The sequence below is a fragment of the Thermobia domestica genome, chromosome 1 (genome assembly GCF_964235325.1).
Source record: "Thermobia domestica chromosome 1, izTheDome1.hap1.1, whole genome shotgun sequence".
NCBI lineage: Eukaryota > Metazoa > Arthropoda > Insecta > Zygentoma > Lepismatidae > Thermobia > Thermobia domestica.
In genome coordinates, this window is record NC_137454.1 from 4,199,999 (window position 1) to 4,226,180 (window position 26,182).

The 26,182-nt window shown below is 36.8% G+C and overlaps 1 protein-coding gene across 1 annotated transcript in view; it reads right to left on the minus strand.

The window, feature by feature from the left end:
* Nucleotides 1-25,047, minus strand: part of LOC145683160 (putative oxidoreductase YjmC) — a 73,840-nt gene extending 48,793 nt beyond the window's left edge. The window contains exons 1-2 of the mRNA XM_081754526.1: nucleotides 24,532-25,047; nucleotides 7,857-8,045 (exon numbers count right to left, since the gene is read on the minus strand). Coding sequence (XP_081610652.1) covers nucleotides 7,857-8,045; nucleotides 24,532-24,886 — 544 coding nt within the window. The 5' untranslated portion in view covers nucleotides 24,887-25,047. The remainder of the gene's footprint in view (nucleotides 1-7,856; nucleotides 8,046-24,531) is intronic.
* Nucleotides 25,048-26,182: the final 1,135 nt, after the last annotated feature.

Here is a 26,182-nt window from a genome sequence, read left to right on the forward strand (position 1 = left end):
TCGTTTAGAGGGGCTGATTGTGACACTGATCACTACCTGGTAGTAGCGATAATACGGGAAAGATTATCGTTGAATAAAGGTAATATTCAATGTCCGAAAACGGAGAGATTTAATTTAAAGAAATTAGAAGAGAGCCAGGTAAGAGAGGAATACCAGACTGAAGTTTCGAATAGATTCGCGGTTTTAGAAGACTCGGAGTGCACTAGTGTTGAGGATACTTGGATTGAAATTAGAGATAGCATTAAAAGTTCAGCAATAGAAAAATTGGGACACGCGGAAATACGTAGGAACAAACCATGGTTCGACCAAGAATGCATTAAACTAGCAGAGAAGAGAAAACAGGCAAAATTACGGTGGCTACAAAATCCGAATGAAACAACTACACAAAATTTCGCAGATATCAGGCGGGAAACTTCCAAAACTTTTAGAACAAAGAAACGGGATTTTTTGAAAGCTAAAATTAAGGAACTTGAAGATAATAGTAAAAATAAAAATATTCGGGACATGTATAAGGGGATCAGCGAATTTAAGAAAGGCTATCAACCTCGTGCTTATATATTAAAGAAATCTGACGGAACAGTTCTCACCGATACGGATAGCCTCTTAAATAGATGGAAAGATTTCTTTGACGATTTGCTGAACACGCAGCCAAAAACTAATGTGCGTGGAGAAAAGGAGATACACACCGCAGAACCGTATATTCCAGAACCCAATCGAATAGAAGTGGAAGCCGCTATAAAGAAATTGAAGAAACACAAATCTCCGGGTGTAGATGAAATTCCGGCTGAGTTAATTTTAGCTGGAGGCGAAAAATTGTGGAACAAGATACACAAACTCATTCTCCTTATCTGGAACAAGGAAGAATTGCCACAAGAGTGGAAAGAATCAATCATTGTTCCAATTCACAAGAAAGGCGATAAAACTGACTGTAATAATTATCGAGGCATTTCTCTTCTGTCAACATCCTATAAAATCCTTTCAAATATTCTGTTAGCAAGATTGACCCCATACGCAGATGAAATTATTGGAGATTATCAGTGCGGATTTAGACGAAATCGATCAACTATCGACCAAATATTTACCATTCGCCAAATACTCGAAAAGAAGTGGGAATACAATACCCCGGTACATCAACTATTTATTGATTTTAGAAAGGCTTACGACTCGGTTAGGAGAGAAACATTATACAACGTTCTTAGAGAACTTGGAATACCGAGAAAGCTAATTAGATTAATTAAGATATGTTTAAGTGAATCCCAAAGTAAAGTCCGGGTAGGAAAATTTTTGTCCACGAGCTTCCACGTCGAAAATGGCCTGAAACAAGGAGATGCGTTGTCGCCATTATTATTTAACTTTGTGCTGGAATACGCCATAAGGAAAATCAAAGATAGCAACCAGGGCCTAGAGTTGAACGGCATTCACCAGGTTATGGCATATGCTGATGATGTAAATTTAATAGGGGATGATAGGAGAACAGTAGAAATAAATGCAGAGATATTATTAAACGCTTGCAGGGACATGGGTTTAGAAGTAAATGCAGAGAAAACTAAATACATGGAAGTGCGTCGGGACCGTAATACGGCAAATTGTGGAGGCGTTAAAATATTAAATAATGCTTTTGATAAAGTGGATACTTTCAAATATTTAGGATCAATTTTAACAGACGAAAATCATATTCACGAAGAAATTAAATGTCGACTAAAAGCAGGGAATTCGTGTTACTATTCGGTTCAAAATCTCTTGTCGTCGCGAATTCTGTCGAGGAATTTGAAGCTTAAAATATATAAAACGATAATCATGCCTGTTGTTCTGTATGGTTGTGAAACATGGTCGCTTACTCTGAGGGAAGAACATAGACTGAAAGTATTTGAGAACAGGATCCTGAGAAGAATATTCGGACCCAAGAGGAACGAGAATGGGGAATGGCGGAAGCTTCATAACGAGGAACTACATAGTTTATACGGTTTACCCAACATTGTTAGGGTCGTCAAGTCTAGGAGGCTTAGGTGGGCGGGTCATGTAGCTAGAATGGAAGAAAGTAGAAACGCTTTCAAAGTCTTGACTGGAAGACCAATCGGAAAACGACCATTAGGAAGACCTAGGCGCAGATGGGAGGACAATATTAAGATGGATCTCGCAGAGATAGGAATACAAAGTAGAAACTGGATGCAATTAGCTAAGGATAGAAGTCAGTGGAGAGCTTTTGAGTTAGTTAGTTAGTTTATATATATATATATATATATATATATATATAGTTTGAATATGTATAAGAGAGACGTCGTAAATGCAGAACCTTGAGGATTCTCAAATTCATCCCTATTGCAATGTTAGTTAAAAATAACAATCTGCAAAGATGCATAGTGTTTGCTAAGATTAAGAGGAATCCTGACCTGTTGTGTGCGTGTGTGGGCTACTGTGTAGAATAATTTAGACAAGCCCTCATTTTGTTTAGTTTTCGGGGAAGAAAGTCATTCTTTTGCAGCAGAGATGGCGTGGATCAACGAAAACTTGACTTATGACCCACTGACCCACCACCCATCGTAACACGAACCACTGAACCCAGGATACACCATGACCCACTCTAACCCCTCGACACACCATGACATAGCACCCATCGTGACTCACACTGACCCACCAAATCCCATCGTCATCAACTTTGACCCATGATCCATGCCTTCCTTTCCACTGACTAAAGAGTTTACGCTTGTAATAAAACAAGGCTGTGAAATAATCACTAATCGGAGTTTGAACTTCTACCGTCAATCGCTCAAACACCATTCTGTTACAATGCCGGTGGATCCAACCTTTACGACATAAAATAATAACGGGAGCGCAGTGGCTCAGTGGTAAAGAGCGTTCACCTCCGGTGATTGGGGTCCCTGGTTCGATCCCAGCTCGCGCCGTGTGGACTTTGTGGTGGACAAACACCGTGCTCGGATCAAACCAGGGATCAAACCAGGGATCCCAAGCACCGGAGGTGAACGCTCTACCACTGAGCCACCGCGCCCCCCCCCCAAAGGAAATTTTGACCCGTAGCTAGCTGTTTATTAGAGACTATCTTATGAGGATGAAACAAGGTAATATGTGAAATTTTACATGCTTAAGCTGTTCTAACACCAATCATAAGCATAGAGGATAAAAAAAAAATATATAAAAACACAAAAGGATATGGAAACACTCTTACAAGAACTAGAGTTAATATTTAAACAACATAGCGAGTGTATTCGAGTGGGCAAATGTTTTTCAACATCACAATTACCTTCAAAGAATTCTATTAGCCGACCTTTGTATCAAGTTAATTACATATGCTCGAGATAGTGTGCTTCAGTCAACAGATGGTACGGTTTCTTTACCATTTTTTTTTTTTTTTTTGTTTTTGTTTCTTTGTTACCGCTTCGCTTCAATAAGACACACAATATTACACTCTCGTTGAAATAATGTCTCTTTACACGTGTTATCTCTCTAATTAAAACTATACATGGGAAATTTTAGACGGAAAGGAAACACTTCTTCAAGGTACCCTTTCCGTAGCTGACTGGCTAGCATGTGTCCTTCGTGTGTGCTAGTCCTCGGTTTGATTTCTGGGAATCACTGGCCTCGGATACAAACTCTAGCACAACATGCATATATTTTTTTTCACGTTCTACCCTAGCCGACTGTTTTTAAGTTGGTCACAAGGAAGCGGATGAGGTTAGATCTACATCAAAGTTGAGGACTAGCTCGGGAGAGTAATGCTCCCGTAAGTAGAAACGAGAAACATAGTTCTAATTGGTTGGCGTTATCCACTTCTTGCCACGTTTCTTTAAAATAGCAGAAATCAAACGCTTCCGGCTGTCGGCCTTCGTGGGCGAGTAGGCTAGTGCTATATGCTAGTAATAAAATTCTGTTTTGGCGTGAGTTCAAACCCGGCCCGAGGAAAGTTTTTTTTTACATTTTTTTTACGTTTTTATAACACTTATTAAATTAGAATAATATGAAAATAATACTTAAAAAGGTGATTTATTTACTTTTGTGCAGATAAGTAGTTGTAGTACTTATGCCCTTGTACTCCATGATATAGGGCTCGTTTTGTTCCCCTTGTACTTCTTGATAAATTTTGTGACCAACTTAAAACAACTGGCTAGGATAGCCGTAAAACAGCTGGGTAGAGTAGCGCGCGGAAAAACATACTTCCGGGAGTATTACTCTCCTGAGCGGGTCGTCAAAGTTGCACCACCCGAGTGTGACGTAATGTCACGTGGTATTGTCATGGGGGCAAAGGTGGAATAAAACTAGCACTGCGGGGCTTCTAAACTTTCTTTTTTATAAATAAAGTTGTGTGTGCAAAGTCTTTCCCCCTCCTGGTACCTCAGGCACTTCCCCCTCTCTATCTCTCCACTACCTCTACAACCCCTCCCTTCGCGAGGGCCCCACTTCTTACTCTTCTGTTGGTTTATCACGTCATTGTTTCTAAGGGCTATCAGAAATCTCTAGGTAAATGGTGGAAAAAGCACAGTTTATGCATTATGTATTACGTACAAGGTCAAATAAGTATTATTTTCATCTTATTTTAATAATAAAAGTGTTAGGAAAATTTTAAAAAAAGTTTCCTTTGACCGGGTTTGAACCCATTGCAAAAAATCATTTTTATTTGTGGCCCGCTTGCTAGCATACTCGGCTCCGAGGGCCGACAGCAACTACCGTTTGATTTCTGCTATATGTATGCTACGTGTCGCGAAACGGATAACTCCAACCAATCAGAACCATGTATTTAGCTCGTATGGCTAGAGTCGAGCGCGATTAAAATATATGCGCACAGCATAAGATTTTTCTGCGCCTGTCGCCATCTTGAATAAGTGCTCGTTGCAGTACTTCCGTGGCAGAAATTAGAAACGAACCTACAACAAACAAACAAACAAACAAACACACACACACAAAATTTAGTTTTTCAATGATGTCACGTGGTATTGTCATGGGGGCAAAGTTTTGTCTAATAATAAAGCTACATTGAATTTATGAAATTGGATCAATCATCTGTAATAACCCTGTGTATTTGAAGAAACTAAAATTTCTAAAAACAACTAAAAATCTGTTCATTTCACAGAACAAAAAACTAAGACTTTACCATGGAAATCAATAAACTACAACTCACGGGATGCGCTCGTATTTAGCTCTTCTACTATGGAAGTTTAAATGAATAATTCTAAACTGGTATGACCAGTATGAACACATGGACTGACAAATAGAGTACCAGAAACGTTTCTAATTACGATTTTGTGTTTCAAGTAGTGATGTGAGGTGGAAAATTTTCCGCTATGATTTTTCGGAAATTTTTCCGTTCTAAACAAATATCAGTGATCAAGTAACAATTCCTCATTAACCATAAAATTGATCGACTTCATATATAGAAATGCTAAAAAGTGAAAGATCGTTTAAAGAATCTGAAAATTTTCATGGCTCAGACAATTTTCAGTACTATGTAGGAACAAGTGACACAATTTTCATCAGTCGAAATTTTTCTGTCGTGTGGAAAACTTGAAAAACTTTTTATGAGTCGTAAAATTTTCATCATTTTGAACCAAAATGTAAAACAATTTTTTATGAATCGGAAAGTTTTATTGCTCTGTAGAAACAAGTGAAAATTAATGAATCTTAAAATTTTCATTACGATGTAGAAACAAATGGAAAAACTTTTCATAAGGACAATTTTGAATATTCTGTATAGCGATGTCAGATGGAAAATTTTCCACTGTGTTTAATTGCACATTGAGTTATAAAATTGAATTTCTGTAGACGAAAGTTAGACAGCAACAAATTATAATTTTCCAATTATTATTCGAGAACCTGCAAATTTTCTAATATTTCGAGTTGGCAAGTAAAAATTTACACATAGTGTCTGTCTCTCTCTGTGTGTGTGTGTTTGTATGTTTGTGTGTGTGTGTATGTATGTAAGTAAAAAAGCAGGGAACATAAATCGAGTTCGTAGAGTACAAACATCCCATCCCGTTATTTAAAATGTAACAAGAAAGCGAACAGAAATCTTTGTGAATTTATCAATTACTTCAAAAACAGAAAATTCAACTATTTCTTCATATATAAACCTGCCTATCTAATGAAATAACTACATAGTTCCAGTTCCTTATGAAGATTATTTTTGTAACGGAAAATAAGAAGAAATGCTTTGATTTTATTGTGTTTAAAGCTATGAGAAAACTTAGTCTTACGCGTATTAAACAGACGAAATATGATTTTGTGAGAGCAAAGGTGAATTTTAAGGAAAGAATACATTGAAGTTTTTGAATCATTTTTGGAGAAATGAAGAATCGTTAGATTTTCACTTCATGAAACATTTTTCAGACAATATTTATTACGAATAAATTTTACGGCTAAACAACATTGTAGGAATAAGTGGAGCACGTTTTTATGAATCGGAAAATTTTCATCACTAGTTTCAAGTACACAAACTAGAATAGATTTCATGTCTTTTTTATCTAGATAAGTGTGTTAGGGGAAACAACTCTACGCTTTGTATTACGTGCGCAAATCTCCTTGAGTACTTTATAGTATTGTCAGAGTAAAGTTGTACTGCACTTAAAAACTATATATATTAAAATCGCACTCAACTGCTTTTCAACAAGTAATCACTTAGATAAATTATAACAAATACTTTTATATAATAGAGATAATATGAGCACTTCTGTTTTAATTGGTGGCAGACGGGGTCAGATCAACTCTATGTGCAAAACAGTCATTTGAACGGGGAGCCAAAAACTGGCATAAAGTACATAAAATTGATATATATATATATATATATATATATATATATATATATATATATATGAAAATTAAACTATTTAAAATGGATAATTCTTGCTGGTCCTGACTTCATGATGCTATTACTTAGGCGTACCTTTATTAATCTGAAACATATATTTGAGTATTACATTCTATTACATAATTACTGTCAGTGCCTTTTACACACAGTAAGGCACTTTACACATTACCGACACACTTTGAACATCTCCAGATTACACATAATCAACCCTTTTAAATACTGTTTTCCAAGTTATGTCCCAGACGTATTTGCAAAATGTATCATCCCTTTGTTTTCGAGCTGTTTTTCGAGAAGTGTTGGATACGCGAAGCACACTTTATAAACACCATTTCATCAATTTTTCCCTCAACATTTGAACTAAAAGTGTTTAAAAGGTGTTCCATTTTATACAGTGTGCGAGCGGGAAGCGTAGTTTTTCAAATCTAAAAACCTTGTTAGAACGGAATGCCCTACAAATGGCTGAACCTAGATTGGCAGGATTTGCCCTGACTTCAGCTGAACATGAAATCGGACTCCTCTGATCTTTTTCAGATTTTCTGATTGCAAGAATTTCCGGATTCGGCTGACATGGTTGTCCTTGGTCCTCCTTTCACAGACAATAGTATAAGGGATTATTATTGAAATCAGGTTATATTTATACTACCAAAGAGTGCCGCAATAGGCGCTACCATTAATGAGTACAAGAATCATTCGTAAGTATCTTTACCTGCGAACTTAGCAGCCATCCCGAATCTCTTTTTTTTTTTTGATCGATTAAAAACAAACAAACAAAAAAAAACACTGGTGTTAGATTCTTCATATTCGCATGTTAATTTCCAACAACATAAATATTCATTTATTGGTGTATTAATTTAACAAAACGTTACTAATGTGGATTACACTCGTAATTGTACTTCCTCCAGTGTTAACTATAAGATGATAGGAAAAAAAAATATGCTAGATCATTCCGGGTTTTCAATGCAAACAATCTTTCCTAATAATACTACATTAGACAGAAATTTCAAATGTGAATTCCTAGCAGTACAAAGAAACGTTCTCTCACCTTTTGCGACAACCCATCCCACGCCGGCTTCTTTGGCTTTTTTGATTGCTAGCTCCATGCAGAAATTTCCTACCACTGGTCCCAGACCATTTCGCCCATCTACGTGAGCAGTGGCGGAGTTCTCTTTTAAAATAACGGGAGAAGCGGCTGCATCACATATTCCACTCTTCACATCTTTCACATACATATCTGCAACGAAGAAAATTAATATAATATTCACATAATATAAATAAATTTTTTAAAAAATGTTGCGTTTCGGAAATTAACACAAAATTGCTCAATGGGTTATACACAACGTTAATATTATGTCATTAAAATTTGCATCCTGTTTCAAATATTATAATTTATATAAAGGTAACCAAGAAAGTTCTGTCGCTTTTTCACCCACTACCTTCGAAAATAGATATGTCTCCTAAGACGTACGTGGAAGATCAAAAATAATCCCAATCAGCATCGACGACTTTCTGCCAACGCTCTTCGATTCCATCGCGGTAGAACTTGGTGGGCCGCGAAGCGAAAAAGGTGCGAAGTGCGTTTTGCACCTCTACTAGATTGAACTGGTGTCCTCTAAGGTGATTGTCCAAGGAATAGAACAGGTGATAATCGGACAGTGCGATGTCCGGGGAGTATGGCGGATGCAATGGTGTTTCCCATCCAAGACGTAGAATGGTATTCCAGGTCACCCTTTCTACATGAGGCTTAGCGTTGTCCTGTAACAGGAGAACCCCTTTGTGATTCAGAAGTGCTGGCTCCAGACTTTTCAGTTTTTCTTGAATACGGCTCAACTGCTGACAGTACACAGTTACATTGATGCTCTGATCAGTTGGTAGCAGTTCCCGATAGGGATGCGCATGAGACACGATTTGTGGCTGTCTCGACTCGAAAATATGCCGTAAAAGTGATGTCTCGACTCGAAAAATGTATATTTTTCTATTGGAAGAGCCGTGTCTCGACTCGAATTTTGTCAGAAAAATCCTGTCTCGACTCGTCTCGTGCGCATCCTCAGTTCCCGATGCACAATGCCGCGAACAGTCCACCAACACAGGAGGACCTTCTTCTAGTGCAGTGATGGTTTCGGCTGTTTCGAAACCGATTCATGGGATGCTAACCAATGATGACGGCGCCGTCGAGCTTCGTACAGGGCCCACTTTTCATCACATGTCAACACCCTGTCCAGAAAGGCTTCTTCCTCAGACGAGCCGACAGAAAGCAGGTGTCTGCTCGCGTTGCCTTCTGGCCCGAAGGAAAATCATGTGGGACCCGTGGGCCCAACTTGAAGTGCTTCCGAAGTTGGAGATGCTCCCGAATGGTTTATCCATTCACATTGATTTGTAGTCCCAGCTCCTCACATGTCTGGCCACTGTTCGATTCAAATGTTGCCTGAAGATCTTCATTTTGTACATGTTTGGGTCTTCCGGCACGTGATGTGTCTTCGAGTGCTTCGTCACAGTCCTTAAACTTGCTAAACCACCTCGTAGTCACGATACTCTCACCAAAGACCTGGCATATCTTCCGCCTCGCTGCAGCGGCGTTTGACCCCAGTTTTAACTCGTACAGCATACACGCCCTTATGACACTCTGTGTAGGTCTAATGTTCACTCCGTCCTTACGCAAGTTCACGGTATAACTGAACTGCCACAACCAGGTAGTATGTTGGAGATATCCACACCAACAACTGATGTTCGCCTTATCTCTATTCGCATTGAATTCAGATCCAATACTTAGAAAAAAGTCTCTACTATTTTTGAGAATCAATATACAAAATGTGAAACACGCTGAGTGACTTAATCCTAACCTCTGACTATTATCTTTGTAATAAGTACCTACTTACGCATATAGTAATAATGTTAATATTCTCTACTAAGACCGGAAGTGGCATAAATGTAATCACTTTTGATTTCAATAATAATTGAAAAAATACACCATATAAACCAAACTCCTTCACGTGGTGTACACGTGACATTGCTACTTGCTTATCTTTGGATAATATTTTAGTAAAACAAAAGTTAAATCGTAAGAGATGAGGCTAACCGTACAATTATTATCTCGGCCTAGTTTCATAATGAAAAGATTAATAAGGGTTCACCTCAGTAGGTGGCATTCTCGAACAGCGTCAATTTTAAGGTTTACAAAAATTTTACTTTTCTCAGCTTTTTCAAAACTACGCATGAAGTTTAATGCAGTCACACATCCAATTTTGTTCAGCTCAACTAGTTATATCGATTCATATTTGCGTCATCCTTGGACTTTTTGCGTTAATTTTAATAATATCGTAATATTGAAAACGTGAAGGAGCCCGACAAACAAAACCGAGTGCATAATTATCAAAATTTGTTACTCATATCACCAGATATTCTCTCCTCTTGAGGACAAAACATAAACCTACATAGTTTTCGTCTAACACGTTACGTCAAAACTGAAGGTCAGGCTGCCTGAAACTCCAGGTATTTTAGTAAAAACACAATTGCAATATGGAAAGGTCGGTATCTTGATGGGAGTGTTTTGTATGAGAGAATTGCCATTCCAGTTTTGTCTACGAAACCATAAACATTGAAGAACAACCTGTCAACATCGTGCGGACAGAGCACAACTTCGACAAGATAGTGCTATATATTACCTATCCAACGACTCTATACAACTCATATACACTTTCTTTAATGAGCACATCATTTCAAAGAACGTATGGCTTCCCAGATCGCCTGACCTAACTAATCCTCACTTTTTTCGTATAGTGGTACCTGCAAAACAGAGTATATATATATATATATATATATATAAACCGTCAAAGAACACTGGATCACCAACGTCCAAAACTTTCAAAAAGAAGTTAGGAATAGTAATGTTTACATGCTTCAACAAAAATCGCAGAATCTGGAGCGACAATTCGGTTTGTGTTTATGAAAAGATGGAAAAAGTATCCAACATTTAGTGCGATGTAATGATTCTATCATACATCTAAATCTATATACAGTACATAAAAATATAAGTGACTAGACGTATACATTTGTGCGATCTCGATCAAATTTTCAACATAAATGAGGTTTGAGCCTGGAATGTTTTTTTTTATCATTTCATTTTGACACTGCAACTTAGAGGTGGGAAAGGAAGGACATATTTAAAAATGATCGAAAATAACCTATATTAGTGTCGAATCCATATTTTTCGGGTTTGCTGAAACAAACAGTGACACTTTCAATCCACTTCCACTGTAAATCCAAATCCAGCCCTTTATATCCAAAATGAAACGTAATCTCTCTATGCGAAGAACAGGTATTCTGCTAGTACTATATAAATGAGATCTGATTGAACACATTTATTGTAATTTGTGTAAAAGTTATAAATTAATAAAATGGCACGGTTTATATAAGCCATGTTGCATTTCTTTCTGTGCCATTCATACTCCTAAAATACTCTAATTGTGATAGAAATTTGTTCAAATAGAAAGTAAAAGGTGCTAGTGTGGTGTAGCCGAGCGCTATGAGGCGTTAGGCTGAGGGTCGTGAGGTCCTGGGTTTGAATCTCTCTGCATTCTTAACTGTGCTTCATGTTTCTGTGTTTACTGAGTCTGGTAGTTATTAAAGTATATACAAAAAGAGTGAATAAGTATAAAATAAGAAATTGAAGTATATTCAGTTGTTCAGGTTTTAAAGAAAGAAAAAAAAACTGACTAAAAACTGTGCTTTCTTCTATGCATGGTCCCAGGTTCAATCTTGCTGGGTATTTTTCTTTTTTCGGATAGAACCTAACTCGGATTCCTGTTTAAGCATAGGTATACTACAGCTTCGGAGTGAAAAAATCCATCAAAAACTACAATCAATTGTGCAAATGAAAGATTTGGAAAGGATACCAATGAGAGGGAATTAACGTAATATTTTGCGTGGAAAGCTGTATCTGGTAACTAATATAACATTTGTTAAGGTGACCACGACTTTGTTTTAGTTATAATATCAATCAATTTATCCATGTCTAATATATAAAATTCAAAGTGACTATGTTTGTGATTTGACAACTCTTGAATCACAAATTACGATTAAATTTTCAAGATAATGAGGTTCGGGCATGGAAAGTTTTTTTTTTTTTTTTTTTTTTATAATTTCATTTTGACGATACAACTTTGGGGAGGGGAAGAGAAGATAAATAAAACTATAACTCTTGAACCACCCGACTGATCTCGATCAAATTTTCAACATAGATGGAGTTCGAGCCGGGGATTTTTTTTTTTATCTTTTCAGTTTGACGGTGCAATGTCAGACAAATAGAGGTCAAAAGTGACCAGAAGTTCAGGTCGAAACTGAATGCGATTTTTGCTTCCTATTTACGGGGGAAGGGGTAAATATTTAAAAATTATCGAAAATGACCGATATTAATGCCGAATCCAGCGGTTTTCGGTGTCGCTGAAAGGAACAGTAACATTTCCGATGCCGTTTAAGTCCAAATTCCACTCTGGAACTTGAGGGAGGGTGAAAATATATAAAAATGATCTATATCAGAGAGCGCTTTAGTAATAATAAAAAAGTTACTGTTAGGAGTCATTAGGTACAGTTCAATTTTAGGTGATACACAGGAAAATGTTAAGAGTGAAATAATCGGACAAGGTGTTAAAAGTTAGTGGAGCAATTATATAAACAAATGAGTAACGTTACTAAGTTGTGATTGATATGTATGAAAAAGAGTTGATGATATAGCAATGCCAAAAGTGGCTGACATTATAAAAATAGTGATTTAAATACAGGAAGGTTCCTGTTAGTATTTGTTAATATATTGGCATATGTTTAATTTGTAGTAGATGTAAAGTCCAAATAAAATTTGGAGCGTAAAGAAGTAAATAGGTTTTTTAAGGAACTTAGTAATTTGAAGTTGTGGCAATATCTAAGCACATTGAGTATCTAGAATAAGCCTAACAGATTTGGCGCAGTCTACAAAAAGGAATTTACGCTTCTGAATAAGATAATGGCCTCGTTTAGTAACTTTGAGCCTTTCGATATTGAAACTGGTAGAATTCAGGTATATGTAGAGCGATTTGAACAGGTAGCTCTATCGGCAGCATTACCAGATGACCGAAAAACATCAACATTTTTAGCTGTCATGGGATTAACTGCATATGAGGAACTGAGGAATTTGTGTGCGCCTAAAATGCCCGCCCAGAAAACTTTTGAAGAATTAAAGAATCTCATGCTAGCACATTATGGAGTAAAGACACACGAGATAGCGGAGCGGTTTAAGTTTCACAACCTCAAGCAATTGGAATACCAAAGTGTTGCTCAGTTTGTGATGACCTTGAAACACCAGGCAGCATTCTGTAATTTTGGATCGTGCTTGGAGCACTCATTAAGAGATCAGTTTGTTTTTGGCATCAAGGACAATGTAGCTAGGAGACAAATGTTGACAGCGACGAGCCTAACCTTCCAGCAAGCAGTGGACATGGCAACGGCCGTTGAGAATACAGAAGAGCAGATGAGATTATTTAGTAGTTTAGCAAGTCCAAGACAGGAACAAATTAATGTTATACAGAATCACAGGGCACATAATAGCAGAAAATATAATAAGAAGCCGGATTATTCACTAAGGGTTCAAAAGTCGCTGATGGATAAAGGACAAAAATCGTGTTATTCGTCATCACCAGATTCTTCTAGCCAAAATGAAGGAAAAGTTATCAAATGTGGCAAATGTCAACGTGCCCATAAAAAAGGAGAATGCCCTGCATATGGCAAAAGATGTTTTAAGTGTACAGGATTACACCATTTTGCTCCTGGGTGTGTACTACAAACGATAGATGCCGATATGAATGAGCTACGACTAGAAGAATCTTTAGAACATAGTGAGAAGGAAATGAAACAAAATTCTCAGAACGTAGAGTCAATATCTTCAGTATTGGAACCCGAACAAGTAAAGGATTTGTATAAGGTTTTGACAATGGATACCATCTATTGTCAAGAATCCACTGAAACAGAGAGGGAATTACCTGATAGCTCAGGAAGTGAACAAAATGCTCTCAGACAATTGCAAGTAGAAGAGGCTCGAGAAGTATTAAAGAAGAGAACGAAATTACCAAAAAGTTGGGCAAAAAGTAAAAACAAGCATGATAAGGTGTATCAAGAGACACAGGAGAGTACTAGTAACTCCACTTCACTTACTGAATCTGCAGAGGAAGAAATGATGTACGACAGCACAGAGGGCAAGGACAGAAGTGATGGCAAATGCAAGAAGATTCGAAGAAAAGTCCGAACATCTATTAGTTGTGATACTAAAGAGGAAAAAAATGAACTGCTAAACTTAAAGCAGGAATTGCTGCAGTTTATGTTTAAAGAATTCATGTGCTGGGAGCAAAAAATCCAGGAATTATGGGATAAAATGAAGGAAGTAGAACGAAAGTTAGAAAATTTGGAGTTAAAGAAAAGGTTGAAAAAGAACAGAGATCTGTAAAAGTGAAGAAAGGAAGGCTTTTTAAGTTATTCGCATAATAATTATGAGATGTTGTTTATTTTACAGTTACTTGCAGGTGTACCCGAGAGGATACTGAGAGTACAGTTCATTTTTAGGTGTACCCGGGAGGATGTTAGGAGTCATTAGGTACAGTTCAATTTTAGGTGATACACAGGAAAATGTTAAGAGTGAAATAATCGGACAAGGTGTTAAAAGTTAGTGGAGCAATTATATAAACAAATGAGTAACGTTACTAAGTTGTGATTGATATGTATGAAAAAGAGTTGATGATATAGCAATGCCAAAAGTGGCTGACATTATAAAAATAGTGATTTAAATACAGGAAGGTTCCTGTTAGTATTTGTTAATATATTGGCATATGTTTAATTTGTAGTAGATGTAAAGTCCAAATAAAATTTGGAGCGTAAAGAAGTAAATAGGTTTTTTAAGGAACTTAGTAATTTGAAGTTGTGGCAATATCTAAGCACATTGAGTATCTAGAATAAGCCTAACAGTTACTAACTAAGGGAACATATTTGTAATTTTTGTTACTTTAACCCAGCGAAGCGCGTAATTGACACTACTATTTAGATATAATGAATTGGTTGAATGTAATGAGTGATAACTTCAGGTAATTGACGCTAGTATTTAGATAAAATAAATTCGTTCTATGTACGTAATGACCGATAACTCATCAGAAAAGATTAACAGCAATCATACAACAGTTTGAACAGCATTTTAGAAATTCTTTATAATATTTTATTTGTATCAAAATGATAAGAATAATGGTAATCTTATTTGACCCCAGATATTATAATAGATAAGAAGTGATTAGACTGTACTGTTGTTTATCGGAGTTTACATACTTCATTTTGATTTTAATAATAACAATTTTTTGAAAGCGTCAAAACTGAGAAATTTACTCAGCTGTTTTTAAAGAGAATTAAATTATGCAATTATCTTTTAAACATAAAACACGTGTGTGGGGACACAATGGTTCAGTGGTACAGGCTTGGTGTGCGTGAGGTCCCTGGTTCAATCCCTGCTCAAGTACGTTTGTGCTGGGCATCGTGTGTGTGTGTTTTCTCGGAGTACTCCCCTTTCCTCCTACAATTGCATTCCACCAATTCTTCCATTATCATTCAGTTGTTTTAATCATTGTCTCCCTTATCCTAAAAGGGCGTTAACCTTGGACCTTAAACTGAAAAATTTCATTTTATAAAATATGTCTGTCATCACCCAAATAATCTTATTCTATTAACATGAATAATAAACGTGTATGATAAAATTGTACAGGGAAATATGAACAAAATCGTTATATCTGTTTTTCAATAGAAAATATGTGTATGTAAGTACCAGTGGATATGGAATATGTGGCAGTTTTCAGTTCCTGACCTATTAATTTTGGCTCTCCTGAGGACCCTTATAAAGAAATCTGATCTTGCACTGTAAAAACTGTATAGTTGGAATAACCCAGAATTCTGGGTTGAAAAAGTGACAACCACGCCGTATTGTCTTAGAAATCAGAAAATATGGTTATAATAACAATACGAGAAGTCAAAACTAGTAAAAAATAAAAACCTCTGGCATGACCTGGATTCGAACTCACACCGCGCGGCTGTTAAGCGCGTGCATTATCCACCAGACCAACCGGAATCTTAGTTTAGGCTGTGTGATAACAAGAATTACAACATACTTTGGAAGCAATTTTTAGTCACTGAATTTAAAACAAGTCAATTAAAAAAACTAAACCAAACCAAACATCACCCGGAATATTGAATCAATGCCATTAAAAGCTAGTTTAGTACAGCAGCTATTTATCAATGTTAACGTATGTTTTGAGAGAAATTTTCTTCACTCTTGGCGAAGTGCACTGCAGTTCACTCAGTACACTTTGCCAAGAGTGAAGACAATTTCTCTCAAAACATACGTTAACATTGATAAATAGCTGCTGTACTAAACTAGCTTTTAATGGCATTGATTCAATATTCCGGGTGATGTTTGGTTTGGTTTAGTTTTTTTAATTGACTTGTTTTAAATTCAGTGACTAAAAATTGCTTCCAAAGTATGTTGTAATTCTTGTTATCACACAGCCTAAACTAAGATTCCGGTTGGTCTGGTGGATCACGTCCCTTCCCACTCCCCATTATGACGAAGTTTGGCAACCTCTCCTTCAGCAAATTCGAGGGTTGTTCTTCACCCTCCGATTTCGTCGACTTCATTTATGGCATCGCATTCAGTTTATCAATATCTACGTGGCATCTAAATTGTGGTATAGGGCTCGGGTCTTTCCCCTCCCTGAGATTTACGCCAAAAGATTTGAATCTCTGTTCCTTTGGCACATATGGCGGGGTTACTATTTTCGCATCCCCAGAACTGCCATTTATCTCTCACGTTCCCGCGGTGGTCTCGGTTTAGTTCATATCCGTCTCAAATGTCAAACTCTCTTCATGGCAGATTCCTACGTGGGTCTTTCATCCGTCGATTCTATTACGAACCATTGGTTTAGTTGTTTTTGGCCGGAGTACGCTCACCCTGTCAATCCCCCTTTTATTCAATTTGCCGATCAGTGTCCGAAATATGTGTTGATCTTTATTCGATATTGGATTTATGCCGGGGTGCCTTTGGTCCCCCAGCAGCACAATGCTCGCTCATTATATTCTGTTCTCTTCACATTGTCCTCTCAGCCGACTCAGTTACGAGTAGTACAACACTTTCCACATATAGAGTGGCGGCAAGTCTGGGCTAACATTTGGAACCCAATCTTACCTCCCTATATGCAAGTGTTATGGTTTCAAGTAGTCCATCAACTTATCCCAACACGTGCGCGGCTTTATGCTATACAACGAGCACCTGATGCTTTGTGTACTATATGTCGTTCTGAGGACACTTTGGCTCATCGGTTTACAACATGTAAGGGAGCGCCAGTGATATGGAACGCCTTGCAGGTGATGGTGGGTCGTATCACTCGTCGTCCGAGTGCACAGTTTCACATTGATCATCTGCTCCTGCCGGACTTTCATTTTTTTCCCCCCACTAAGCATCGGACAGTGCTTTTCCTGCTAGCCAGCACTTTACTATATTTCCAGCGGCATATCACGTTACTGGATGCACGCACTTATTTTGATTTTCTTCAACGTACACGCCGGAAATGTTATTCTCCGCAGCAGGAAAGGATTTCTTTTAGTAGGTTTTTAGAAGTGCTTTTGTCATGAACTAAAGTTCCTCTCTCGTGTTTTTTTTTTGTTATTATTATTATTATTATTATTATTATTATTATTATCATTGTTCATATTATTATTATTATTATTATTATTATTTTTTACTTTTGCATTTCTTTATTTCTAGTTCTCTGCATTTATAGTTGTAGACCCAGAATTGGTGATTTTTATATTTATGTCTAGTACTTTTCATGTTTAGACTCAGCTAGTTGAGTCCATTTTGTATTTTTCAAGAAGGTAATAATAAAACTAGTGGATAATGCACGCGCTTAACAGCCGCGCGGTGTGAGTTCGAATCCAGGTCATGCCAGAGGTTTTTATTTTTTACTAGTTTTGACTTCTCGTATTGTTATTATAACCATATTTTCTGATTTCTAAGACAATACGGCGTGGTTGTCACTTTTTCAACCCAGAATTCTGGGTTATTCCAACTATACAGTTTTTACAGTGTGCTATTAGTAAAAAGTACCCACGCTTGGATAATTGCAGGCTGAATATAAAACACGTGCTAAGTGCCCAAACGAAAATATTGAGTAAACAGCCCAGTGTTATTTCAGAACTAATGGGACATATAGGCACGCGCGTTCTTCTGAGGATTATTTGAACTACTTCCACAGTGAATACTAGATGATCAATTTTTCACTGAGTAGTCTTATGCCCATCGGCCACATTTTGACATTAAACCGAACTTTGTCAATTTTGACTCTTAGTACGGATTTTATATTCAGGCTACGATTTTCTAATTTTGTTTTTTTTTTATAGTAGTTTGAGGATGCTAGATCCAATTAAACTACTTTTAAAGGTGTCCGAGCTCAAGAGAAAATTGTCTTCAAATTTGGGATATTTGACCTACTGCTTAGGCCAACGACAGAAGTGTTCATTATTGGATCGTTTTTAATTGCACTTTTTTAATATTAATTTGAGTATGCTGAATCCAATGGAAGTATTAAAACTTATCATCCATCTATGGGAAAACGTGAGGACTCCGAGAAGCCTACGGGTATGAAGTTGTCCACTTAACATCAGATCGAACCAGGGACCCCTCGCAATAGAGGCATGTTCTATGACTCATTCGTCATTCTATCTGTGAAAGCACTCTCTTGACTGCTTATTTTGGTCTTGAACATTCAAAGCATCACCTGAGTGCAAATCAAAACCATTACATCTAGCTCCTAGATTGTTATATTTTATCGAACTTTGGCTAAAGAGGCTCCAGATTACGAGATAATTTTTCGTTGTCTACCCTAGTTATAACACGTTAATAGTGCTATTTCTTGATAGTAAATACTAAACATCTCTCGAACAAATTGTCTTTGTCAATATGTATTAACAATTATGAACAGTCTCTCTCTCTCTCTCTCTCTCTCTCTCTCTATATATATATATATATATATATATATATATATATATATATATATATATATATATATATATATATATATATATATATATATATATATATGTGTGTGTGTGTGTGTGTGTGTGTGTGTATGTGTGTGTGTGTGTATAGTGATGCATAATGCTCAATTTCATGTTTTTTCCATGTTATTTTCATTTTACTTTTTATTCTCTCCGTCTCTTCGTAGAAATCTACAGAGTTGCCCAAAAGTAGCTATACACCCCTGCATTAATCAAGTATAACATTTTAGTTTATTTGTTTATTTGCTTCGGCTCTTTCGAGCTTAACATATAAGTAAAAACACATTAAGAACAAATAATAAACAAACTAAGTCTAGTAAGAAATGATAGAAAATGCAATGAGCTGATCACTACGGTACTGTATACATACTTTTGGATCACCCTGTATATTTTCCATTATGGCAGTACCTATCATCTTTCTAATTATTCGCTCATCCTTTTAAGTATGAAGAATATCATTTTGCTTCTGTAATTGTTTGTATTGTTCTGTCACGTATTTTAAAAACAATAGAAGCTAATCTATGTACGTGGTTAAGTGGTTACGTACTGACGATTTTAATCTATTGTATACAGCGGGCCGAAGGTTTGCAGTTAATAGTAATAAAAGTTAATCTTCCATTCAATATAGATACAATGCTATTTATAGGTACTGAGGTACACTCATGTCCAAAATGATTGTCGCATATCTATAACTGTCTTCTTGTAAGAATATAATTTGATAATGATTTTGCAGGATACTTTTAATACTGATACTAAGTGTATAATCGGGAAATGTATATTTGTGGTAAATTTCATAGGAAAAGAATTATAAATACAAAAATTAGAATAAGTAAAATAAAATGTTGCTAAATGGACAAGGAAGTTTTATTTTCGTTTTATTGTTCTTATTTAATGCTCTTCAGACATAAAATTTGTCACATACATGTCTTTGCCGATTATACACATACTAACATTATAAGAAATACAGGGCGAATTCGTTATCAAATTATATTCCTACAACAACATATTTATAGACATGCGACAATAATTTTGGACATGAGTGTACATTTTGTTCGTAAAGTCGTTGATTTATAGGGCTGGATTAACACATCTCAAGCCCCCCCGGGGCTACAAAAATATGTGGCCCCAACTGACTTCACCTAATACATTTCTATGAAAGTACAGTAGGGAAATTAAGGGAACATGTTTCATATTTTTGGTCATATTTTATTTTCTGATGATGATTGAATCTTCATAATTTTTAGAAAGCCAGTTGAAGTTTTGATCAGAGTGGAGGCCCCTGTCCACCGGGGCTATAGCCCCTAACCCCCCCCCCTTGATCCTGCCCTGTTGAATTATAATAAATTGAATAAGTACTTATAAGCAAATTATTTCCTCCGTTTTAGCGCTTTTTCTGTTACTGTTTTCTATCGCTTCAGTCAGCTGTCTTCTTTTTCGTTTTTTTTTTTTTTTTTTAACATTACTTTTTCCTTTTCAGTATCTTTTGGTTGAGTATCGTGATCAACCAAAACTATGTTTAATGTTTGACCTTGCATTGTATAAAGTGTTCATTCAGAATACCACGTTAGACGAAGTGCGTTTATTTTGCGAAGGCGTACGCGTTCAAGATAAAGGACATGTGCAAGAAATGATTATGTGAGAGAATCCAAGGCCAAACAACACGATTTTTTAAAATGGAAGTTTCAGAGTTGGAACTTCGCCAGAACTACTAAACCACGTTGAAAAAGTTTGCGTGTTACGTCAATTGATATCACACTGCTGTATATAAATTTCGCTGAACATACAACTTTTATTTTCTCAAACGGTGGAGAATCAAGATTCAGGAGCACACTGACGGGGTGGGTGATCCGGACTCTCCCTCAAATTTTTTAAGTCAAACTACTTCTTTAACAGGGAAATGATTGATGTAGCATGAAAATTTGATCTTGCACTTCATCTGTACCCTTATAAAAACAATCTAGTTATGAAAAGATAAGTGGAAATATTTTACAGTTGAGTCAATCCACTCCAAGTGATTAAGCATGTTCCGCTCGACTTTCACCAAAAAATCTATTTTTTTTTCATGAATCTTTATCCTATATCAGGGTACTTGAAAACCACAATTTTTTTTTTTTACAACATCCCATGGCGACGCAGCGACTGCCGCCATTTTGCGTTTGTTTTTCGATTTTAGGCGTTTACGTTGTTTTGAATATCTCAGCATGTATTTGTCCAACCAAATTGAAAATTGCTGGACGTCTCCAACTCGTGCAGAGCTAGAACTTTGTCCTCTTAACATTTTTATCTAAAACCACTTGAAGGGAGTGAAATCAGGGTCTGCAGTAGCAACATTTTTGGACATTGAAGGCATGTTTGGGAAGAGGAAACAACTGACGTAGAGGTCTGAATTTGTGTGTGCATGTAGTCCAGGGTCATAATACACAAAAATTTACAGACCTGTAGCTGCTCCCAAAGGTCTGGGAAAAAATCGTAAATTTAGGGAATTATGCCAATTTGGCATGTTTCACTGTCCAATATCTCCAATGGGCCTGGTTTAAAAAATCTGAAATTTTGGGAATGAACTGTTATCTTTTCGTTTGGTTTCCATTCTGCAATCACTGTTTACAGCGAGTAAGTGTTCACTGACTTGGGAATGTAGATCAAACGAAAGGACAACATTCTCCTGCATGAGTTGACAGTTAAAACAAGAATAAACATGATTGAAAATCATTGATAAGCAAACAGCAAGAACAATTAGTACTTACGGACTTTTTGTCAAGTGTACATTTTGATTTTTCTCGCCTTCTGCTGATATCGGTATTCTTCATTAGTGCTGCTGTGGGTGTGATAAGACAGTGTTACAATTAGAGGAAAGAAACGAGCTTGAGAGCCTTGACTGGACTAACCATTCATCCTATTTTATTTTACTTCACAACAACGAATTTCCAGTTGAATTGTGAACAAAACATCTCCTAGAGTATGACGTCATTACTTAATACTTTGACCCCCCTTCTGCTCAAAAACACAAAACGCGCTTTGTTGTGTGGTATGTCATACTAAAGGACTGACTATTCCAAAAATTTGATTTTTTATCCAGGCCCATTGGAGATATTGGACAATGAAACATGCCAAATTGGCATAATTCCCCAAATTTACATTTTTTTTCAGGTCTTTGGGGGCAGCTACAGTACTGTAATTTTTTCTGTATTAACTTATGATCCCGGGCTACATGCACACACAAATTCAGACTTCTACGTCAGTTGTTTCCTCTTCCCAAACATGCCTTCAATGTCCAAAAATGTTGCTACTGTAGGCCCTGATTTCACTCTCTTCATGTGGTTTTAGGCAAAAATGTTGAGAGATCTAAATTTTAGCTCTGCACGAATTGGAGACGTTCAGTAATTTTCAATTTGTTACGACAAAATACATGCTGAGATATTCAAAACAACGTAAACGCCGTTAGGTGGCTGAGTGGTAGAGCGTTCACCTCTGGTGCTTGCGGTTCCGGGTTCGACCCCAGTCCCCGCCAAGTGAACTTTGTGGTGGACAAACAACGTGTGCGTGGGTTTTCTCGGGGTTCTCCCGTTTCCTCCCACTTTCTTCATCCCACCATTTCATTCATTTCTCATAATTACCGTCTCCTTTAGCCTAGCCGGCATAACCGTGGGACTTAAAACTCAAAGATTTCATTTCATTTTTTTCCATTAAATCCTTTATCATCTTTCATGTTCGTTAACATGACTCATATATCCATAAACAATGAGGATGAGGGGACATGTTCCATCCAATCTTGGAACTGAGACTGTCCTCCCAATAATTCGATTTGAAACGTGTTTTTTGGGGGGGAGAAATGTGATAATTTGTGTCCGACTGCTACAAAGGAAAGTGAGATGAAATTTATATCCCTTGGCTTTTTCATTTTTAAAAAGAATCGTATTCTTTAATATTTCAAACTGAACTTCGTGTCCTGGTGCATTTAAGTCGCATCAATCGTATTAATTCCGCTCCGCAGTAATATGTATCACTACTTCATCTACATCGCCTGATATATAATATACAGCAGGTTCACCTCAGAAATCAGATTCATCTACCGTAATATGAGTCTCCTCTCCCCCAGAATAAGCCTCAAATCTGCTCGCCTCCCAATGTTTAAGACAACTCTACTCCTCTGATCCTTCACAGCAATGTTTTTCATCTTCATAAATATTTTAACATCACTTAAAAAATAACGAAAAAAAAAAACAAATATTATGGGAACGGTCTTACCCGTCGCCCCCCCTTCCCCGAAACCCAATGTTGAAGACAGATTTGTGCCGATGCCCATAAGGGCAAAATCGTGCGACGTAACACTAGAAGTTTTATTTTATTTTCAATTTTGGCTTCAGTTACATAGTGTATCTATGCAAAAGCAAAGTAAATGTATACGAATAACGTGTTCAAACGATATAAACGTTATCAAATATCAGTCAATTAAACGAAGCATTGTTACTACATAAAACCGAAACTGTCTAACAACTGACACATTTTAAATTGGATTAAAACAATTTTATTGATGCTGGCTGATAAAATGTTTTCAGTGCATTAAGCATCTATATTAAACAGTGTTACATATCATTTGTGTAGGGGTCTCTGGTTCGATCTCAGCTCACGCCATGTAGACTTTGTGATGGAGAAACACAGTGTGTATGTGTGTGACTTTCTTTGGTTCTCCGGTTTCCTCCTATTTTCTTCATTCCATTATTTTATTCATTATCATTACCATCTCCCTAAGCCTCGGTGCATAATCATGGAACGTAAAACTAAAAATTTCCTTCCATTTTTTAAAAATCGAAATTTTGCTTTTTTATTTCTTTCTTTCGAATATGTTTAGCAATATTGGGCAAAGGAAACAGACAGGAAAAAAATGATTACAACTAAACCTCTAAAACATTTGAGAATATGGTTCAACTGTATTGCAGCGGTGCAAATCTGTCTTCTACATTGGGGGCTCATTGTATTTGCAAATTTACAATATTTGGCATAATTTGAATGCAATTTGTCTTAAAATCCTCATATATACTTTCTGCATCTGAATGCCCCCCAAATTTACAGATAAATCGGCGCCCTTGTTGTAGAGGACCAAGGGAATAGAATTGTCTTCAACATTGGGAGGCGGGCAGACTTGAGGCTTATTCTGGGGGAACACAAATCATTACATTTCTCCTCAAAAAAACATTTTTCAAATTGGATTATTGGGAAGACAGTTACCTCAGTTCCAAGATTGGAGGGGACATGTCCCCCTCATCCCCTTGGGATTTGTGCCAGTATTGTAATTTATGTAAACGTTTCTAACATTTTAAATAAAACATAAAATAACAAGTTCAAACTTCAAGTTATGGTCCATGTTCCGTTAAGGGGGTCCAAAACTACACTGCACCCCCTTAACCTAAGCTAAGCTAACCTAACAAAACCTGACCTAACCTAACCTACCCTAATATACCCTAACATAACGTCATATTATGTAATCAAACGAAAATCAATAGAAAGAAGTGTTTGTCAAAGACACTGGACCCCCTTAGTGGAACATTGACCAAGGATTGTTGTGGGGATATTTCAATGCAAAATTAAATAAATTAATTAATAAATTTACTTACCAATTCTGTTTAATCCATGGCTATAATGCCCTCTGTAATCAGCAGCTACTAAAACTTCAGCCATCGCTGTTGCATGTTTTGCAGGGGATCCCACAGCTAGCATGCAATCTGTTACGAACCTTTTCACTTCCTCCACACTGATCACATTGTTGCTTTTGTGCACATTGTTGCAGGTACCGTTTTGAGCCATCGCGTTCTCGGTGCTGCGCTTCACAAGCCGCGAATTGGACAAATGGATATTTCGCACTACAGGATGAGCAACTGAGGTGTTGCGCGCGCACGTTTTCAAACATTTGGTGGCCGATTTTGTAATCAGCTGGCAAACTGGAAATGGCACGACGTTCACACAAGACATTGATACTGAATTAAATAGAAGAGAATGACGCAACAATTCAATGACACGAACTAACGAAAGAGTTAGAAGCAAATATGGGTGGAAGCAGAAATCAACAGCATGATTTTGTCGGCTAACGAAGCTTTGTTTAATTCCTGTCGACTTCGATCAGCTGATTTTCTGCTTTCCGGCCTTGTTATGCAATTTGTGTTACGTAGGTTGCGTTCAGCGAGATCGATAAGAAGTGTTGCCAAGTCAAGAGCTCTGCTACAATCTAAATGTAGTTTTCTCCCATGCATTAACTGTGTTATACTTCTTTTGTTTCTCTTCCCAGCAGTGGCGTAACTACAATGGAGCGAATGGAGCAGTTGTTCCAGGACGCACCGTAAAAGGCGCAAGGGCGAAAAAAAATGACTATTAGCAGTTAATTGGCAACAGCCGATACCGGGGTCGGATCCAGGATTTTTTGAGGCGGAAGGGCGCAGGTCTGAAAAATAAAATTGAGACATTTTTCGATATTTGCTAACTAAAAATGTGGACTGCAGTGCTCCATAATACGTATTTATCTCCGCCCTTCTGGAGGCGACATTACCAGGATTACCAGGAGTTTCAAACGCATACATTATCTCCAATGAGTGGAGAACACACTTAAAATCTTCCTTTTGAGAGAAATTTTAAAACTTTTTTTCCACAGACTTTAAACAAGTGTTTCATTTGGAGCTAATTTATATATTTTACTCCTCATAGAGGGGTGCGCGAGCCCCGCGCCCCCTTTCTGAATCCCAACTGGGCGATACCCGGACTATCGTCACTGCAATGTTTGTCTAGCTAGCTGCCTAGTGAAAGTTTTGCATAATGAGTCATTGCAATCAGCGCGCCATGCCCCCTGCCGGGTTCCATCCCCATTCGGGAATAAAACATAATTCATATTAAGTAGCTATGTAGTGATAATTTAGTTAAAATATAAGTAAAAACTTTAGGTTTCTTAATAAAAATAACTTTGTATACGTTAGTATGTATATGTAACGCAGCAGCTGAAACGCATGGAACAGGGGATGAGTATGAGTAAATCAAAGATCGATCGATCCAGGGAGCAGCAAAACTAGTTACCCCACTGCTACCCAGGTACTTTTTTTATGTAATTTTGGTAGAGATAATCAGAAGCGAGACATTCATTTGCAAATATATATACTTATATATATACACATATATATATATATATATATATATATATATATATATATATATATATATATATATATATATATATATATATATATATATATATATATAAGTAATTTATTTATCGATAATGCA